We start from the raw sequence: 21,811 nt of genomic DNA on the forward strand, positions 1-21,811 counted from the left end.
GTAAGGAGTTTAACACAACTGCCTCCCACCCAGAACCCTCTATTAGAGTCAACCATAGCTTACTGTAATGCTTTTAATGATTATTTCACAGATAAAATCTCTCGGATAAGAGCTGATTTAGATGCCAACTTTAAGTCAGAAGCAATGAGAGAGGCATCCAACGCCTCCGCCATTACAGTTAGACTGGATCAGTTTGAGTCGGTAAGTACTGAGGACGTGGACAAGCTCCTTAGTAGTCTGAAAAAAACGACTTGCCCTCTTGACCCTTGCCCATCCTGGCTGGCTGTCCAGGGGGGTGATATAGTCAAGCTGATGCTGAAAAATATAATCAATGCATCCTTCAGGGAGGGTACCCTGCCTTCTTGTCTTAAGGAGGCAGTGGTCAGACCACTCTTAAAAAAGCCCTCCCTGGACCCTCTGGATAGAAATAACTATAGGCCAGTCTCGTTGTTGCCATTCTTAAGCAAGGTGATTGAGAGGGCGGTCGCCAATCAACTACAGGCAGTCTTGGATGAAGCTGATTATCTGGACCCATTTCAAACCAGATTCAGGGCAGGATACGGAGTTGAGACGGCCTTGGTCGCCTTAGTTGATGATCTCCGTCTAGGCATCGACAGGGGAAGTGTGACCCTGCTGGTGCTCTTAGACCTCTCAGCGGCCTTCGATACCATCGACCATGGTATCCTTCTGGAACGCCTGAGAGAGTTAGGTATCGGAGGCACTGTTCTACAGTGGTTCCGGTCCTACCTTTCAGGCAGATTCCAGATGGTGGCGCTAGGAGACAGTTGCTCTTCTAAAAGAGAGATAAAATTTGGTGTACCCCAGGGCGCAATATTGTCTCCTATGCTGTTTAACATTTACATGAAGCCGCTGGGAAAAATCATCCGGAGACATGGGGCAGGATGTTATCAGTACGCTGATGACACCCAAATATATTTCTCTATGTTCAAACTGATGCAGTGTCTATGGATGGCATCTCTCCTCTGAACGCCTGTCTTGGGGCGGTAATGGACTGGATGAGGGAAAACCGACTCAAGCTGAATCCAGGTAAGACGGAGGTACTTGCTATAGGAAACCCAAGCCCAGGTATGGAATTATGTCAGCCAGTTCTGGATGGGGTCACACTTCCCCTGAAAGACTCTGTCTGCAGCTTAGGGGTGCTCCTTGACTCGTCGCTTCACCTGACAGCTCAGGTAGATGCGACAGTCAGGAGCACTTGTTATCAGCTTCGGCTGATACGCCAGCTGCGCCCCTTCCTGGAGCAGGGAGACCTTGAAACAGTTGTACATGCGCTGGTCACCTCTCGATTAGACTTCTGTAATGCGCTCTACATGGGGCTACCCTCGTGCCAAGTTCAGAAACTTCAACTTGTACAAAATATGGCAGCCAGGTTAATTAGAGATTCTCGTCGTACCGATCACATAACACCGGTTTTGAAATCCCTTCACTGGCTGCCAATGAGTTTCCGGGCAAGGTCCAAGGTGTTGGTGATTACCTTCAAAGCCCTACATGGCTTGGGTCCAGAATACTTAAGGGATCGCCTCCTTCCATACTGTCCGTCCCGCACTCTAAGGTCCTCGAAGGGGAAGAATCTACTTCAGCCAATAAAATCTAGGCTCACTTCATTCACCCAGAGGGTCTTTTCCATTGCGGCTCCAAAGACATGGAATGACCTGCCGAAGGGGATCCGTGACATTTCTACTCTTACAGCCTTTAAGAAGGCTCTTAAGACGGATCTCTTCCGGCAGGCCTTCCCAACCTAGTTCCCCTCCCCATTTACTGTGACTTATGTCACTCTGTCCACCAATTCTTCTCTTAAATTTAATGAGAAGAATTACATTAAAATTAATTAAAATAAAATCCTTGCCTCAAGAAGAAGAGCCCTCCCTCCATCCTGTCATCATCATCATCACCATCAGACCTGGGAGGGAGTGAAAAAGAGAGGCCCAACTTCCATCAGGCCTAACTGTGAATGTTCTCACTTCGCTCTCTTTAATTTTATTGTATTTTATTTATTTATTGCATTTTATTTTATTATCTTTATTTTTACTGTTGTAACCCGCCTGGATTCCTTGTGATTGGGCGGGCTATAAATAAATCATCATCATCATTATTATTATTATTATTATTATTATTATTATTTATGTCCCGCTTTTCTCCAGGTATAGTGACTCAAGGCAGCTGTAGCTCTGTCTGATGGGATCCTGGGATTTGTAGTTTTGCAGAGTCTTTACCTTTTCCTACCAAATTCTGTAGGACAGAGACCTGGTAGTTAAAGCTGTGTAGAAACCGCATTATTTCTGCAAAGTAGATGCACCCCTGGTTTTTATTTGGAATTATATAAAATAGTGTTTGGGGGGGTCTGCAACCCACTTCCCTGCAGAGCGGTCTAGAAATCCCAAACGAATCGAAACCAAACAAATCCATGGAAAGTGATTAAGGGGAGACCCCCCCGCCCCCCAAATGAGGGCCTCTACCCCCCTGCTCTCACCTGCGGCCTGGTGGGTCTCTGCTGGGCCTCCTGGGCTTGGGGCTTGTGGGTCGTCGCCCCCTCGCACTCGGGACTGTAGTGCTCGCAGTAGTCATAGGCCGCCTGGGGGCTGGAGGAGATGAGCAGCTGCTGGATGTCTCCCTGCGGGGAAAGGAGAAAGACCCTGGGAGACCTAGACTGCCTCTGAGGGGGACCTAGGGATGTGTAGTTTTGCTGCAGAGGGGCTAAAATTCCCTGCTTCTTCGGTTTAAAAGGGGATGCTATCCAGGTTTATACGTGGATGATAACAAGGTTTATAGGGAGATATTGGCCAGGTTTATAAGGGGAGGCTAGCCAGGTTTAAAAGGGCATACTAGCCAGGTTCAGAAGAGGATACTAGGCAGGTTTATAAGGGGATGCTTTCCAGGTTTACAAGGAGATGCCAGCCAGGTTTATGAAGGGATGTTATCCAGGTTTATACATGGATGTTAACCAGGTTTATAAGGGGATACTAGCCAGACCCAAAGGGGGAGGCTAGCTGAATTTAAAAGTGCATGCTAGCCAAGTTTATAAGGAGACGTCAGCTAGGTTTATAAGGAGATGGTAGTCAGGTTTACAAGGAGGGGGGGGGGGGGCTAGCCAGGTTTATAAGGGCATGCTAGCCAGGTTTATAAGAAGAGGCTAGCCAGGTTTAAGAGGTGATACAGACCAGGTTTAAAAGACTGCTCTCATGGATTTTGCTCCTTTATAGACAGGCCTACCTCGAAGACTTCTTCATCTAGGATGCGGGTTCCAAAGACGGTGATGCCGCGCGTGTCGATGGCCGGCTGGTTCCCCCGGGGCAGGGGCCGGGTCGCCTTCTTCTTGCAGTCCAGCACCAGGGTCACTTGCTTCTTGCTGACGCTGAGGGCCACCCGGTGCCACCTGGGCAGCAGGAATCCATGGAAAAGGAAAGCTTTAATTTTTCATTTTACATTTAAAATTGGAAAATAAAAGTGCAACAGCATTTTAAGGAGAGCCCTGGCGGCATTTAAACCTTGTTATCCTCATGCATCTTGCTTTAACCTTCCATAATCAACCCTGCATCTCATGCTGGGAGAAAGGTAACATGTAAGTAAAGCCAATTAACCAATGTATTTTTTTAATTATAGTAATAATTAGCAAGAATTTACGGACAGTAAGAGCAGTCATGATAAGTAAAAATATATTTGATGATGATGATCTTTGAAAAAATCCAGTATCGTTTAGATATTCCAGTTTGCCAGTCTGTGGGTGGAATTTTCTTGTTTGTGAGCCAATTTTCATCTCATTTTTATTTCAATTAATTGGGGTATTTGTCTGATAAAATATAAAATCAATGGTGCAAGTCATCCTGTGGCCCTCCAGATGTGGCTGGACTGCAATCCCGTGTTGGGGGTGATGGGACTTGCAATCCAATAGCATCTGGAAGGCCACAGGGTTATTCCCTCCCTTGCAATGAATAAATAGATCCCTGGCTGTAGGTATCTTGGGAGGGGGGCGAAATGAGGCCAATGCGCTCCCCAAAACTAACCCCCCCCCCTCTGCAAACAAAATCTTTGGCCTTGCAGTAACTTAGGACTTCAGTGGAGTCTTTAGGAAATACACTTCTGGCCTCGGAAGAAAAAGGACAAAAGGAATGCAAAAAGGAAAGAGGAAATCCAGATGTGGAGGGTTTTCGGTCTCTCAGGTCTCCGGTGCTATGAATTTAGGGACTGGAGGAAGAATTTAATAATAATAATAATAATAATAATAATAATAATAATAATAAACAACTTTATTTATATACCACTTTTCCAATGATCAAAGTGGTATACATCAAGAATATAATTACATTCAGTTTTTATATATATATATATATATATATATATATATATATATATAAACTTCAAATATTAAAATACATAAAAACACAGTCCAAAATCTATCAGTCAATAAAATGCAATTCTATCAAGAACAGTGACTACAGAGAGTCAGACGGATATGCTAATCGAAATCAATATGTCTCCAGAGCCTTCTTGAAGGCATCCAAAGTAGGGCAGACTCAAATTTCGTCAGGGAGGTTGTTCCAGAGAATCAGTGCTGTCGAAGCAAATGATCTCTTGTGAGTTATTGACAGTCTCACTCTCGGACACTCTAGCAGATGTTTCCCTGATGTTCGGAGGGTGCGAGGCAGATTGTGTGGGAGGAGGCGCTCCTTCAAGGAGCTCGGGCCCAAGCCATGTAGGGCTTTATAGGTAATAACCGACAGTTTGTATTGAGCCCGGAAGTTGATGGGCAGCCAGTGAAGAGATTTTAATACCGGGGTTATATGGTCTGCCCTGGATGTTCCGGCGACCAGACTGGCTGCAGCCTTTTGAACTAACTGAAGCTTCCGAACCTGGTACAAAGGTAGCCCCATGTAGAGCACATTGCAGAAATCCAAGCGAGAGGTTAACAGTGCATGTACTACTGTTTCTAGGTCCTTTTGGTCAGCTGCACCTGTGTGTATTTCCAATGGATCCATGGCGAATCTGCTCTGGGTTCTACTCCGAACTTAAATGCTAGCTCAAATACTGAAGCCTAGCCTCCAGGGTAGGTTTGGGCATTTCAATAGTGTTTTTAATGTTGAGGTACAGCTCACAGCAGATTCATAGAATCACAAAATCCTAGAGTTGGAAGGGATCCCCAAGAGGTCATCCAGTCCAGCCCCTTCTTCTGCCATGCAGGAATACATAGGATCCTAGAATTCGAAGGGAATCCCAAGGGCCATCCAGCCCAGCCTCTTTCTGCCATGCAGGAATACAAACAACATAGAGCTGGGTGACTCCAAGGGCTGTCCAATCTCATCCTTCTGCCCTGCAGGAATACATAGGATTCTAGACTTGGAAGGGACCCCTAAGGGTCATTTTGAATTCTGATCCCATCCTCTGGAGTACAGTATTAGCTTCTCCTCTTAAAGCTAAGGATGCTGGTAATGAGCAAAGATTTGCATATTTTGGGGAGGAAGAGACATCAGCATTGTGAAGGTAGGAGAGGAAGGAGGTCCCGAGTTCAGAAACAGGGAAGGACCTTTTGGTGCAAAATTTTAAAATAAATCCATGCACATAGTAGAAGAAAAATGGACATTTCTGTGCCAAGGAAACCCCAAAGTCAGAGCCAAGGAATAATGAATTTGAGATGCGCATCCAGGTGCTTTAAATCTGTGCAAACTCAGATTTTCGCTTTGCAATTTTTTACACAGCCAAAAGAGTTTAAGAATTTGGTGGCTTCCAAGAAAGGAAGCGGAGATCCTGGGGAATCTGCAGGGCAAACGTGCGGCCGGCCATTGCCAGGAGACATTTCGCCTCCTGCCAAAAACAGGAGGGCAGGGAAGGGTTTGACGCATCTCTGCTGGGACTTTCCAGCAATGCGGACGGAGCAAGGATGGAAAAAAGGATATTCTGCTTTATGTGTTTACAGTTTCCCGACTGTCTGGAAAGCCCTGTCGGGATGAATAGCAGAGCCGAGATGGGGCTTTTTGAATGGCTTCCCTTTGCATCTGGACATTTTAGGGGATTATTTTGCATGGAAATAGGGGAGTATTCACACCGTATGATTGTCTTGATTTGCAAGGGAGAGTTTAAATTAATCCTCTGCCATCCCACTTTTTCAGCCGCTGTTAAAAATGTCCCGGTTTCTCTCTCTTCCTCCTCCTCTTTGGTCCTCAGCTTCCTCTAATTGCTGCAAACGGAGTTTAGATTGCAAAAGTAGTTGGTTCTTCATCATCTCAGCAGATGGAAAGGAAAAAGAAGGGATGAAACCTTGCCCTTCCCAGTTGGCTCAGGCAAAAGCAAACCGCAGCAGCCTTCCTTCGTTTGGCGTTCGTCCTCATAACTTCTTCCACCTCGTCCACTTTCCGAGGTTGCTTGGCCAGACACAGGTTCCAGTTTCTGGAGCAGTGGTTCCCCAAACTTTAGTCCTCCAGATGTTTTGGACTTCGGCTCCCATCATTCCTGGCTGTCGGCCAAAATGCCTGGTACTTCTGGGAGCTGTAGTCCACTTCAAATACTGTTCTGCCAAACATGGCATAGACAATGCAGAGCAAAAAACAGGAACGCCTGTTACAGACTGCCAAAATAAAGCTGCTTCGGGTCTCTATGGAGGTATGCTATTTAAATGACGCATGGGTCCTAAGAGTTCAGAGGTCACGCCAAAGCCACACTCCATTCCTAAGCACTGGAGTGCAGCTTTGGTGCAGCTTCCGGATTCTTGGGACGCATGCATAATTTAAATAGCATACCTCCAAAGAGACCCGAAGCAGCTTTATTTTGGCAGTCTGTAACAGGCTATATCTCCTTGCCTGGCAGGTTGCAACGATGAAGGGATTTAACCAAAAGGAGCCACAACAACAACAACAATTATCCACAAGCTCTCCTTTTTGCAACAAAAGTGACTAGATATCATGACTGCAAAGGAAGACAAGGTGCTATGAAATGGAGGGCATCCAAGGAAAATGCAGGACATAGCCACACAAAGCTTTAAAAAAACCCACTCATATAAATGTGAATTCAGGGTTCTTAGTCCTGATCAAAATGGAAGACATTTTAGAATTCCTCCTAGACATAAGGCTGGAATGGAGGACACATCATGGAAAGGAGGACATCTCTGGTCACCCAGAATGGAGGACACTCTGGAACTCAGAAGAAATCCCTGCAAAGTTCTCTTTTTGCAATGTTTTGCCTCTTGCAATGTTTTTCCCAAACCCACACTTTCCAGGAACAACAAATGATGTCTTTCGCAGGTCAAAGAACGCAAAAACACACCCAAACATCACGACAACAACACCTCTGACGGTGGAGGAAGAAACACACCCATGCAGCCAATTTAGGCCTCTGCGGGGTAGACTTTAAAACGAAAGAATCCCAGAATCCTAGAGAGCGAAGGGACTCTAGGGCCCATCTGCTCTGTCCCACTTCAAGGACTCCACCGAAAGGCTCTTAGTCGGTCAGTTTTATGACGCTGGTGGATACTCCCTTTCTTTGGAGGCCTTAAAACAGAGATTGGGGCTGGACTGGATGGCCCTTGGGAGTCCCTTCCTACTCTAGGATCCTATGTATTCCTTTATGGCAGAAGAAGAGGGTTGGACTGGGTGGCCCTTGGGTGTCCCATCCTTCTCTAGGATCCCATGTATTCCTACATGGCAGAAGATGGGGGCTGGACTGGTTGGCCCTTGGGGTCCCTTCCAACCTTAGGACCCTATGTATTCCTGGATGGCAGAAGGGGTTTGGACTGGATGGGCCTTGGGGGTCCCTTCCAACTCCAGGATCCTATGTATTCCTACATGGCAGAAGAAGGGGGTGGATTGTATGGCCCTTGGGGGTCCCTTCCAACGCAAGGATCCCGTGAGACAGAGTGATGGGAGGCACTCACTTGCCGTCGGCCAGGTTGACCCCCTTGAAGATGGGGTAGTCCTCGGGGGCCGGGCGTCCGCTCTGGTCCTCGTAGAGGAAGACGGGGGAGCGTCCGAGCTCCAGTCCCAACTGCTGGATGCCGTGCTGGTTGTAGATGGAGAGGAGAAAGGCCTGGAGTCCTGCCTTGGGCTTCACCAGCGCCATGATGGAGAAATCCTCCGGGAATTTGCCTGGAAGAAGGAATAACAAAAAAAGTAACTTCCCTTGGCGCTCCACAAATCCCACTTCTGGGAGTTCCAGGGTTGAACTAGATGTTCTTTGAGGGTCTTCTCCACGAAAGAAATGACAATAAAGTGTAATTTTACTCAAACGCTCCTAGGAACATCCTCTGCAAGGGCAGCATCCACACTGCAGAACTAAGGCAGTTTGGCACTGTTTTAACTGCCATGGCTCCGTGCTACGTAATTTTGGGATTTATAGTTTCCTGGGATATTTAGCCTTTTTCTCTGTCAGAGAGCTCTAGTGCCCCAATAAACTACAATCCATTTGTGGCAGACCAGACCTCTCTTCCAGGGTGCAGTGGAGAATGTACCTTTGGGACTACAAGTCCCAGAATGCCTTTGAATGCTGGGGGATTTGTCATCCAAAAAGAGGAACATTCCCAGTTCTGGAGGTACAATGTCCCACCTCCCAAAAGCTGGTGCCTCTTCCTCACTCCAGAAATCGCAAAGGCAGCTTCCCCATCCTATGGAATCCTGGGATTTGTAGTTTCCTGTTGCACCAGGTAAATAGCTCACAAAACTACAAATCCCAGGATTATGGCAGCAATGCAAACCATCTGCGGTGCGTATTTTTGTTTTCTTAATGTTCAGCTGTATTTATTTTATTTATATGTCACTGTTACGTCCCTCAATTTGGAAACTACGCTTCTGTTAACACAGGCTAAAATGGCATTTGCCTTCTTTGCTGCAGCATCACACTCCTGGCTCCTGCCCTACTAATAATCAACAATAAGGGCTGCCTTTCTCCAAGAACAAGCACTTATTAAAAGTATAATTTGGATGCGGAGCCAGTGTCCGTTCCATGGAGTCCCATGCGACCAAAGCCAGCAAGCACTGACCTACACACACACCAACGTGACCCACCTGGGAAGAGCTGGCGCGTGGGGGCGCTGATCTGGGCCAGGCGGGAGATCCGGTAGGCCACATCCGGGCCAGACCCACCGCGCCGCTTGGGGCAGAATCCGGCCGTCTTGCGCACGCCTTCGGGCTGTTTCTGGAACTGGAGGACTTTCAAGACATCGACTGGGTCTCCTGCAGCAGATTGTGGGCGACAGGGAGAGAAAAATATAAGCAGGCATTAATTATTGGGGGGGAGTGTCTTCAAATTAAACCTCTGCCCCCACCCCGAAATACCACCACCACCACCATGACCAGTCCTTCAAAATCCTCCAGTCTCCCATAGAATCAGCCTATACTCAAATTAGAAGGGGACCTCAGAGGAGATATAGTCTGATTCCCCATTCAATATTTGGTTCGCAATGGAGGACGCGGCTAAAATCATCTACAACAGACAGATGTTCAGCCTCCAAATGCACAGACATAAGAACATAAGAAGCCATGTTTGGCTATACAATCGTAGAAATATGAGAATCATGTCCAAAGGAGGGCCATCAAAATGGTGGAGGGTCTGGAAACCATGAGGCCCTATGAGGAAAGCCTTAGGGAGCTGGGGATGTTTAGCCTGGAGAAGAGAAGGTTCAGAGGTGATATGATAACCCTGTTTAAATACTTGAAGGGATGTCAGATTGAGGAGGAAGCAAGCTTGTTTTCTGCTGCTCCAGAGAACCGGAGACAATGGAGCAATGGATGCAAGCTCCAGGAAAAGAGATTCCAGCTCAACATTAAGGGGGACTTCCTGACAGTAAGGGCTGTTCGACAGTGGAATATACTCTCTCAGTAGAGAATGATGGAGTCTCCTTCCTTGAAGGTCTTTAAGCAGAGTCTGGATGGCCATCTGTCAATGGGGATGCTTTGCTTGTGAGTTCCTGCATGGCAGAAGAAGGGGGCTGCACTGGATCAGGGCCCTTCTTGGGGTCTCTTCCAACTCTAGGATTCTGTAGTTCTGTGATTCTATGACCACACTCGACTTCCACTTTTCATCTGCAAAATGGTGGAGGGCATTATTATGGTCATCATCATCATCATGGAGGGTATGTCATGCCGGGGCCAACATAAATGGCTGAGAAGCCAGGCCTGGTTGAAAAGAGGGCAGCCCTGCCAGCCGCCCGTCCAAGAGCCAGAGTTCGAAACAGGCCCTTTTTAAAAGAGCCTGGTGCTGCTGCTGCTGCTTTCCCAGTATTACTGGGGTTTTATTTTTAAAAGGTGAAGCAAATCCAAACAGATTAGGATCAACGTTAGGCTGCGAAACCCAAGAACCGCCTTCAGAAAACCTCCCAGAAATCAAACTGGAAGGAAAAAGCAACCCTCTTTCGTACATTTGATTATCTGCGCTCTTCCGGAACGATCAAAGCGGTTCACGGAGTTTTTAAAAAACACACATCATAAAAACACGTATCATAACATCTCTATACAGTTAAATACCAATAAAAATCAAAGCAGCATATAAAACAAACACAAACATGGAATCTGTCGATCGTAGTTAGCCATCTCTGTCAGAGGAAACATTCTCTATAAAGAGTCTGGAGGAAATGCTAATCGGAAGAGGGAGGTCTTTAAAGCCTTTTTGAAGGCATCCAATGTGGAGTTCATCCGAAGCTCTTCTGGGAGTTTATTCCAGTGCATTGGTGCAGCCGATGACAATGTCATTGACAATGCTCTCTGGTGGGTTGCTGCTAGTCTCACCTTAGGTGGACTAGTAAGTTTTCCCCTGATGTTCTGAGAGTGCGGGGCGGACTATATGGGGAGAGGCGCTCCCTCAAGTAACTCGGGCCCAAGCCATGATATAGGGCTTTATAGGTGATAACCAACACTTTGTATTGAGCCCAGAAGCTAATAGGCAGCCAGGGTAGAGATCTTAATACCGGTGTTATATGGTCTGACCTGGAAGTTCCAGTGACCAGTCTGGCTGCAGCGTTTTGGACTAGCTGAAGCTTCCGAACCTGGTACAAAGGTAGCCCCATGTAGAGCGCATTACAGAAGTCCAAGCGAGAGGTTACCGGTGCGTGCACTACAGTTTCACAGTCCTTTCGGTCCAGACAGGGGCGCAGTTGGCGTATCAGCCGAAGCTGGTACCAAGCACTCCTGGCCATCGCATCCACTTGAGATGATAACTGCAGAGATGAATCCAGGAGTACCCCCAAACTGCGGACTTTACTATTTTATATTACTGAACATTATATTATCTAATATTAATTTCTGCAACTGTTTGTAAAGCGCTGTGCACATGGATGGTGCAATATAAATGATGATGATGATGATGATGATGATGATGATGATGACCACAGCGATGATGATATCCCACTACTGAGCAAGCCCCTCTGAAACCAGCCCCCTTGAAGGCAGAGGGGTATCTGTTTTTAATACCCCATTTATTAAACATGAACAGAGAGATCCCCCTCAAAACATGATCCTCTGGGGAGGCTGTGGATGGAACTCGAACCCAGGACATTTGCACTGAACAGGACCACAGATATGGAGATGAAATGGGGGAGAAAAGAGGCTTAAACCACTTCAGACTCGGTTAATGGAGCCAGAGCAAAATTAAAGATGATATTATTATCATTATTATTATTAGTAGTAGTAGTATCTGAAGTGGGCCAAATGATCAATAGAAAGTTTGCTGTTTGAGGCTGCATACCTTCAAGCCAAGACCCTTCAGTGGGGTCTTCTTGGTAAGTGTGCAGAGGGTTTTGCCTCTGGGGCCGAGAGAGTCTGACTTCCCAGGGGGCTTCCATGGCCAAGTGAGATTCGAACCCTGGTCTCCAGAGCCCAGTAATGCTCAAACCATATAGAATTTCAGACAGCTGTTGGACCTGAACCTTCATTCCTTCAAATTGTTTCGGACTTATGGTGACACCGTGGTTTGAACGTTGAACGACGAGTCCGGAGACCAGGGTTTGAATTCTGTCTTGGCCATGGAAACCCATTGGGTGACCATGGGCAAAGTCACACTCTCTCAGTTCCTGGAAACCCTACGATAGGGTCATCGTAAGTTTGACTATGACTCTGGAGACCAAGGTTTGAATTCTGGCTTAGTCATGAAACCCACTGGGTGACCGTGGACAAAAGTCACACTCTCTCAGCCCTGCGAGAGGGTCATCATGAATTGAAGTACGACTCTAGAGACCAGGGTTCGAATCCGGGCTCAGCCATGAGGCCCACCTTGGGCAAGAAGTCACACTCTCTCAGCCTCAGGGGAAGGCAATGGCAAACGCGGAGGAGGAGGGGAGGGTGCCTGGGTGGGATTTCTTCTCCCTTTCCAGATATCTTGTGATCTGGCCTCTCCTTGCGAGAGAAGGAGGCTGCCTTCCTTCCACCTCTCCTTCCCTCCTCTGTCTGCAGGATGAAAAGGCCCTTTGTTCGAATCCTGGGCAGCACACGCTTTTGCACACACCGTCACACCGTCACACACTCTCAGGAGGATGCCAGGAGGCGCCTTCTTTCTTTGCTTTCCAGGGCCAGGGGAGGCCACCCTTACACTCCCATGTGTGCAGGCCTTGCATGGCTCTCACACGGCGCTCGCACGCCTTGCACGCACATGCGTGTGTCTCTCTCTTCCCCCTCACCTTGCCCCCATAAAGAGAGGCAGGGAATCCAGCTGGGGACCCTCTTGTTTGCCCTTAGGCTGGGGAAGGGGGGATGCAAAAGCCTAGAGAAGTTACTTTTTTCCAACCTTGTGAGATGCCAGGTTGCCGATCTCTGGGACTAAAAACCCATGCCTTTGGACTCTGCTTTCCATAAAGTGGGATGAAACTGCTGTAATGGTTGAGTGTAAACACACCTCAGTATCTATCTATCTATCTATCTATGTTTCTATCTATCTTCCTTCCTTTCTTCCTTTTACAGTCCATCCTTTTTCTCCATGTGGTACATACCTAAGGCAGCTAACACACCAAGAGAAGTGGTTCAACAATAACTCTGGAGACCTGAGTTCGAATCCCGGCCCCTCGCCCTCCATCCCTCTCCCTTTGCAAGCAACCCAGGGGTCCTCCCTGCCCCACACTTCTTCATCCCCCCCAAAAAAAATCCAGCATCAGGAACAGCTGTTCCCCATTGCAAAGGCCATTGCAACCAGCCAGGAATTTGCAGCTGGGAAAATTGCATTTTTCCAGGAGTCGGCCCAAGAGTGGAAATGCAGGCGTGACCCATCGCAGGCCGGGTGGGGGGTGTTTGTCTGCCAGGTGGGGTGTCAGGGCTGGTTGGGGGGCAGAGACGGGGAAACTGGCTCTCTCAAGCCTTGCACACTGCATACTCCAAATCCCTTTCTTGAAGGGCGATGCCAAGGCCTGGGGAACTCATTTGCAAAAGATGACATCAGGAAAGCCAGAGAAGTCTGAGTGAGAGGGAGGTGAGATATTTGGGGGGTTCAAGGGACCCCCCCCCCGAAAGACCTTGCTGGGGCTTGGAGCAAAGTGGGGCCCACTCTCCAGGGGTCAAGGGGTGGGGGCACCCAGGGCAGCGGGTATTGCATGCCCCCAAACATGCCCAGGCAGCTGCATTTTGGACAAGAGAGTAGCCAAGATGCCTCCCAAATGTCAACCCACGGATCAAAACAACGCCAGTCTGGCCTTAGAGCCAAAGATGAGTTTTGCAGACCTCCAGAAGAGGACATTTGCTGGAAGAAGGAACCAGGAACATCAGCATCAGCATCATTCTTCTTATTCTTATTATATTCCTTTATACAGCTGGCTCTCCATTTGCATTCGCAGCTTTGACTTTTGCAGATTGGATTCTCTGTGGTTTTGATTGATATGTCCTCTCTAGGAATCTCTAGGTCCTCCAGGGCACCTCTGCCAGAGGCTGACCATAGAGTTGTGCAGGAGAACCTAGAAGTTCCTAGAGAAAACACTTCTCTAGGTGTTTGTAGGACCTCCATCGTGATTCTTTGGTCAATTTCTGGCAGATGATGACCATAGATAGAACATGGTTTTCCCTCCAGAGTTGCCCTGGAGGACCTGGAGATTCTTGGAGAAAGCACTTCTCTAGGTGTTTGTAGGTCCTCCAGCATGAGTCTATGGTCAACTTTGGGCAGATGTTGGCCATAGAGTTGCACTGGAGGACCTGTAGATTCCTAGAGAGGTCTTGTCTTTGGTCAAAAGAATAGTGGTATTTTGATTTGTGGTTTTTCCACATTTATGGGAGTCCTTCACCCCTAAACCCAGTGAATGGGGAGTTACCACTGTATCATCATCATCATCATCATCATCATCATCATCATCATCATCACCATCATCATACATGTAATATATATGGGCCCAGTATCCCCACATCTCTCCACCTTTTGGAGATGCAAACTGGGGGCATCCATGTAGGGTTGGCATAATTCTCTTCCACAAAACTGGGACAAAAGTATACACACACACACACACACACAACCCCAAACACACACAGATACACCCCACATTTCAACATTTAACATTGTTGACATCCCTTCAATCTGGGATTCCCCCAGTTTTTCGGGACACATGGCAAGCCTAGGCCAGGGGCCACCAAAGAAGGCCACCAGGGACTGGTCAAGGGGGCCAAGGGGACTCTTGGCCACCACCGCCATACCCTCAAATTTGGTGTCAAATTTGCAGATGACACCAAATTAGGAGGAATAGCTAATACTCCAGAATCAAAATTGAAAATGACCTGAATAGACTAGAAATCTGGGCCAAAGCTAACAAAATGAAATTCAACACACAGAAATGTAAGGTACTGCACTTAGGGCAGAAAAATAAAATGCACAGATATAGGATTGGGGACACCTGGCTGAATGAGACAACAAGTGAAAGGGATCTGGGAGTCCAAGTAGACCACAAGTTGAACATGAGTGAACAGTGTGATGCGGCAGCTAACAAGGCCAATGCAATTTTAGGCTGCATCAATCGAAGTCTAGTGTCTAGATCAAGGGAAGTCATAGTGCCACTCTATTCTGCTCTGGTCAGGCCCCACCTGGAATATTGTGTCCAGTTCTGGGCACCACAATTCAAAAAGGACATTGAGAAACTGGAGCCATGTGTCCAAAGGAGGGCAACTAAAATGGTGAAGGGTCTGGAAACCATGTCCTATGAGGAACAACTGAGGGAGCTGGGGATGTTTAGCCTGGAGAAGAGAAGGTTAAGAAGTGATATGATAGCCCTGTTTAAATATTTGAAGTGATGTCATATGGTGGAGGGAGCAAGCTTGTTTTCTGCTGCCCCAGAGACTTGGACCCGGAGCAATGGATGCAAGCTGCAGGAAAAGAGATTCCACCTCAACATTAGGAGGAACTTCCTGAGAGTAAGGGCTGTTCAACAGTGGAACACACTCCTTTCTTGGAGTGTAGTGGAGTCTCCTTCCTTGGAGGTTTTCAAACAGAGGCTGGAAGGCCATCTGTCGAGGATGCTTTGATCTGGATTTCCTGCATGGCAAAATGGGATTGGACTGGATGGCCCTTGCGGTCTCTTCCAACTCTATGATTCTATGATTCTCAGACGCTGTGCCCAGGCATTATTCTGCTGTCCACCATGTTTTCCAAAAATTCCAATATGCAAACCTTGATTCCCCCCATTTATTTATTTATTTATTTATTTATTACTGACTATGATGCATATGATGGGAGCTGGGCGTCTGTGGATTTGGGTATCCACTAAGAGGTCCTGGGACCAAACCACAGCAGACACCAAGGGCCTACTGCAATTAATAATAACATTGTACATAAAGGGACCTGAGCATCCAGGGTGCTTGTTATCCACTGGGGTCCTGGAACCAAGCCCCATGGGATATACAGTGGGTCCTCTGGGGTATCCACTGGGGTTTGGTTCCAGGATCCCCGTGAATACCAAAATCAGCAGATAATCATGCCATGATATACAATGGCATATTATGACAACGACGACGACAATGATGATGACTTCCAAGGTATCCGCAGATATTCAAAATCCATGAATGTTCAGGTCCCATTAAATACAATGGCATATTATGACATTATTATTATTACTACTATTACTACTACTACTACTGCTTGGATACCAAAATCCATGGATGCTCAAGTCCCATTAGATACAATGGATTGTTTTTGTTGTTGTTGTTGTTGAGCCCTTAGTTCCAGGATCCCAAGTCCCATCATCTACAATGAGGTACTACTACTGCTACTACTATTACAATGATCCCATAGTATCAGCTGGGGTTTGGTTCCAGGACTGCTCTCAGTACCAACATCTGTGAATGCTCAAGTCCCATTAAATCTAAAGGTGAATCATCATCATCATCATCATCATCATCATCATCATCATCATCATCATCATCGGGCCCTTAGTCTTCATTGGGGTTTGGTTCCAGGACCACCACCCCATGGATACCAAATCCCTGGATGCTTAAGTCCCATTATAAACAATAGTATGAAGTTGTTGTTGTTGTTGTTGTTGTTGTTAATGGGTCCTTGGTGTCTGCTGGGTTTTTTGCAGCAAGATTTATTCAAGGAGCGGTGTCCTTGTTTGAGGCAGAGAGAGGGCAACTAATGCAACCAAGGCCACCTAATGGGTTACTGAGTGGACCCTGGTCCTCCAAAGTCCAGCATTCGAAACACGACACCATACTGGATTCTGAGAAATCATTGGTCTCTTAGTGGGCCACAAAAGCTGAACATGAGTTAAAAGTGCGATGTGGCAGCTAAAAAGGCCAATGCAATTCTAGGCTGCATTGATGGAAGCATGGTCTCTAGATTGAGGGAAATAATAGTGCCACTCTATTCTGCTACACTGCGTCCAGTTCTGGGCCCTTCTGGTCTTGGAATCCAAGCCAGGTCAGGCCTGGATAGTCCTTGGATGGGAGGCCACCAATGAATCCCAGGCACTCTAGGCTATATTTTGGAGGAAATGGTAAAACCATCTCTGAGTGAGAGTCCTTGATTATAATAACAATGTCCTAAATACCCAAAAGGTACCATCAGATCCCAGCTAATAAAGGAAGCTAAGCAGGGTCAGCCCTGGATAGTCATTGGATGGGAGACCGCCAAGGACTCACAGACTCTGAAGACTCTGTTTTAGAGGAGGGAACTGGCAAAAAAAAAACCTTTGAGTGGGATTCCTTGATTATAATAATTTCATAAATATCCTATAGGCAATAAATCTTGTCTGATCTTGGGAGCTAAGTAGGGTCAGCCCTGGATAGTCCTTGGATGGGAGACCACCAAGGAATCCCAGGTGCTCTAGGCTATATCTGAGAGGAAAGAAAAGGAAAACCACCTCTGAGTGGGATTCCTTGATTATAATAACAATTTTGCAAATACCCTAAAGACACCATCAGATGCCATCTGGTCTTGGAAGCTAAGCAGGGTCAGTGCTGGATAGTCCTTGGATGGGAGACAACCAAGGAAACCCAGGCGCGCTAGGCTCCGTCTTAGAGGAAGGCACTGACAAAACCAACCTTTGCCTAAGGAAACCCTGTAAAATTCATGGGGTCTCCATAACTCAACAAGCAACGCAAAGGCATTCCTGCATGGCAGAATGCGGTTAGGACTACAAGGCCCTTCCAACCCTAAGGTTCCCTGATTCAAAGCTGTGCAATCCAAATAGCAATGGTGATTTCTACACTTTCTGACTGGGCACCAGCAAAGACCACAAGAGCCTTGAAACTGGAACTGGGGGAAAACTGGGAGACATAGTTCCCCAAAGTCCCTGTTTCCTGCAGCAAAGAAGGAAGGAGCGCTGCTGGATCTGCAGAAAGTTAAAGGCGGCTATTCACTCATTTTTAATAAATGCACAAAACTCAGAGCAGGAAACATAACTCAGGAATTCAGACCAGAGCAAAAGCGGCTCTGTTTCTCTTAATGGGAGCAAAGCCAAAATACATGGAATTAAAAAGTATTTTTCTCCAGGTCCACTCCTGCTCCTCTCTCTTCTTCCACTGCAGCTACTACTGTAGTATTTTGTAAGACCCACGAGAGAGGGGCAGAGCAAGGAAACATATATGGACATGTATACTGCAACTCCCAGAATCCACTTTGGTTGAGAATGCTGGGAACTGCAGTCCATAAAAATAAAGGAACTTTCCAACCTCCAACCCAGATCTCCCTTATCTGACCTCTCCAAAATGGGCCTGTCAACAAAAATAGCAAAGTGGCTCACATTAAGGAACATAGTTTGCAAACCTGCCCCACACCGAAATGGGGTCCCGCTTCCCAATCTAGGGTTTTAGGACCCCTTTGCTTCAATCAGTGCCCCTGAACGCTCACAGCAAGGAACACCAGCCCCTCTTATGCCCGTAAAATGTGGTCAGACCGAAAATCTTGCAAGTTTGGGGGCTACACAGAGTTCTTTGTCAGAGGCAAACTGAGAGCCATTTTGCTTTCAAAGCCGGAGCAGAAAATTGCCAGTGACCCAAAGATTGTGGGTTTTGTGTCTATTTTATCCCCCCAGCCCCCGTTGCCACTCCCTCGGCTTTTTTAATTTCCAGGCTTTGCATCCGGTGGAAAACATCCCTGACAAAGAGCCCAGTGTTAGCTCCAAAGGTTGCGCGCCTCTCCAATGAAGAAAGAGAAAAAGGCCCTTTTCAAGTCTGCCGGAGTTTGAAATTATGTGTGTTTTTGGCTCTCGGAGGCTCCTGACATCTTAAATCCAGACAGAAAGGTTCCTTGCGACTTCCTCACGCCAAGCAGAAATCCAAAAGCTTGTTTTCTGCTGCTCCAGAGAATAGGAGACAATGGGGCAATGGATGCAAGGTGCAGAAAACAAGAGATTCCAGCTCAACATTAGGAGCAACTTCCCGACAGACAGTCAGGGCTGTTTGACAGTGGAAGATGCTGCTTTTGAATCTCCTTATTGGAGGTCTTTAAACAGAGGCAGGATGACCACCTGTTAATGGGGGTGCTTTGATGGAGAGTTCCTGCATGGCACAGGAAGGGGGTTGGACTGGATGAAGGCCCTTCTTGGGGTCTCTTCCAACTCTAGGATTCTGTGAGCTGGGTATGTTTAGCCTGGAAAAAAGACAGTTAAGAGGGGATATACAGTAATAGCCCTGTTTAAATATATGAGGATGGAGCAATCTTGTTTTCTGATGCTCCAGAGAATAGGAGACAATGGAGCAATGGATGGAAGCTACAGGGAAAGAGACTCCAGCTCAACATTAGGAGCAACTTCCTGACAGAGCTGTTTGATGGTGGTCTCCTTCCTTGGAGGCTGTCTTTAAGCAGAGGCTGGATGGCCATCTGTCACTGGGGATGCTTTGATGGAGAGTTCCTGCATGGCAGGATGGGCTTAGACTGGATCAAGGCCCTTCTTGGGGTCTCTTCCAACTCTAGGATTCTATGATTCTGGTGGACACCTCAGTTTAAAGTCCTCCAAAGAAAGAGTTCACCTAAGAAAACACACAGACAGCCCTTGTATTCATTGGGATAAAATCTTAATGGGCACAACCCCATTCTTCCATGCAGGAATACACAGAACTAAAAACAGTCCCAAAAGTTGGCCACCCACTTTTCAACTATTCCAGAATTCAGTGTTGGAAAAAGCCCTGGAACACACTGCCACGGTATAATGAGCCTTTGGAAAAGTGGCTCGGTCTTTCCCATTTATAAAAATTATTATTGTTATTGTTATTAGTACTACTTTTGGACTGCAGTTCCCATGATCCCTTAGCCAACATTCAGGGAGTCAGAGTCCAAAAAAGTTATATTTTTCCAAGCTGTGGAGCTTTGTGGGTTCAAAATCTTCCCACTTTTGGGGAGACTGTATTGGCAGCATGACTGGCTTGAAAATGGAAAGATTTTCTCATTGAAGGCTGGGCTCTCCTTCTTTGGAAGTCTTTGAAAAGAGGTTGGACGGGCATCTTTTGGGGGGGCTTGAGGGATGTATTCCTGCCTGGCAGAATGGGGCGGATGGCTCTTGGGGGTCCCCTGCAACTGTAGGGTTCTCTGCATTCCTGCCTGGCAGAAGGGCTTTGGTCTGGGTGGTCCCTTAAGGCCCCTTCCAACTCTCTGATTCTATGTATCCTGCATGGCAGAAGAGGGGGCTGGACTGGATGGCCCTTGGGGGTCCCTTCCAAGTCTATACATCCTTGCTTCACAAGCTAAAACGGGCTTTTGGGGAGGGGAGAGCAGAGGCAGACATATAGCAGGGGTTTTTGCAATCAGTAGTTGAAATAATATCCATTTTTATTCAAAAGGAGAAGCAGAGGGTTGAAAAGGACCCTTAGAGATCCTATCATCCACTTCCAACCTGCAATTTCTCTGAATTGCAGATATTGCTAGACTATAAACCCAACTGCTGGGGCTGCTGGGGTTTGTAGTGCAACAGCCTCAGGTGGTTAGCATGATTCACACCCAAACACCACCCTCAACAGGAGAAATTAAAGCGATATCAGAGAGTTTGAAGGGTACCTAGAGGTCATCCAGCCCAAAGTTGAGGTGGGATCTCTTTTCTTGTAGCTTCCATCCATTGCTCCAGGTCCTGTTCTCTGGAGCAGCAGAAAACAAGCTTGCTCCCTCCTCAGTATGACATCCCTTCAAATATTTAAACAGGGCCTCATATCACCTCTTAACCTGACTTTTTCCAGACTAAACATCCCCAGATCCCTAAGTCTTTCCTCATAGACCCTTCATATTTCCAGACCCTCCACCATTTTATTCGCCCTCCTCTGGACACATGGCTCCAGTTTCTCAATGTCCTTTTTGAATTGTGGCGCCCAGAACTGGACACAGGATTATTCCATGTGGGGCCTGACCAGAGCAGAATACAGTGGCACTATTACTACTCTTGATCTAGACACTATACTTCTATTGATGCAGCCTAAAATTGCATTGGCCTTTTTAGCTGCCGCATTGCACTGTTGACTCATCTTCAACTTGTGGTCTGCTTGGACTCCCAGATCCCTTTCACATGTAGTTTCATTCAGCCAGCTGTCCCCCATCCTATATCTATGTGTTTTGCGAAGTTGAAGGCTTTCATGGCCAACATCCATAGTTTTTTGTGAATTTTTCGGGCTATGTGACCATGTTCTAGAAGATGCCCACTTACCCCGAAAGACTCACAAAAAACTATCTATGCATTTTGTTTTTCTGCCCTAAGTGCAGTACCTTACATTTCTCCCTATTGAATTTCGTTTTGCTAGCTTTGGCCCAGCTTTCTAGTCTATTCAGGTCATTTTGAATCTTGATCCTGTCCTCTGGAGTATTAGCTACTCCTCCTAATTTGGTGTCATCTGCAAATTTGATAAGTATGCTCCCAATTCTGTCATCCAAGTCACTGATGAAGATGTTGAATAGCCCTGGCCCCAGGAGAGAGCCCCACTGGACATCCCTCTGGTCACTTCTCTCCAGGATGAAGAAAAGGAGCCATGGCTGAGCACCCTTTGGCTTCGGCCGGTCAACCAATGACAAATCCTTGTAACAGTTGCCTTGTAGTCTAGCCCACATTTGAGAAGCTTGTTTGCCAGAATGCCATGGGGAACCCTGTCCACACACCTTTGGGCAGTGTTTTGAGTTGTGTGTATTCCTCCTGCATGGGGTGGGGGGTGTTGGACTGGCTATCCTTTGGGGACCCCAAATGTTCCTCCATGCCTTCGAAATGCTTTCCAGAGACTTCAGTTTTGGAGGGCAATGGCGGGAGGCAGAGAGGCTGGAGGAAGCCACCTGGAAAAGGGGGGGACCTCCACAAAGAGGGATGAAGGGGGAGCCACCGGAATAAAGGAAGGAATTTGCCTCAGTAAAAGGGGGATCAAGGGGGATCTGACCTGGCTAAAGGGAGGAAGCCACCAGAATTAAAGGGGGGACACCAGATAAGGAACCCACCTAGTAAAGGGGGGACCCA

At 47.1% G+C, this 21,811-nt stretch overlaps 2 protein-coding genes across 2 annotated transcripts in view; one reads left to right on the forward strand and one right to left on the reverse strand.

The window, feature by feature from the left end:
• LOC149278109 (uncharacterized) overlaps positions 1-21,811 on the forward strand; it is a 705,984-nt gene that overhangs the window by 312,481 nt on the left and 371,692 nt on the right. The window lies entirely within an intron of this gene.
• Positions 1-21,811, reverse strand: part of COL11A2 (collagen type XI alpha 2 chain) — a 97,191-nt gene that overhangs the window by 73,986 nt on the left and 1,394 nt on the right. Inside the window, exons 2-5 of the mRNA XM_089502379.1 lie at positions 9,006-9,173; positions 7,880-8,090; positions 3,232-3,394; positions 2,492-2,632 (exon numbers count right to left, since the gene is read on the reverse strand). Of these exons, the coding sequence (XP_089358505.1) occupies positions 2,492-2,632; positions 3,232-3,394; positions 7,880-8,090; positions 9,006-9,173 (683 nt within the window). The remainder of the gene's footprint in view (positions 1-2,491; positions 2,633-3,231; positions 3,395-7,879; positions 8,091-9,005; positions 9,174-21,811) is intronic.

Source organism: Sceloporus occidentalis, unplaced genomic scaffold, assembly GCF_023333645.1.
Source record: "Sceloporus occidentalis isolate IW3139 unplaced genomic scaffold, rSceOcc1.0.p SCAF_201, whole genome shotgun sequence".
NCBI classification, from domain to species: Eukaryota; Metazoa; Chordata; class Lepidosauria; order Squamata; family Phrynosomatidae; genus Sceloporus; species Sceloporus occidentalis.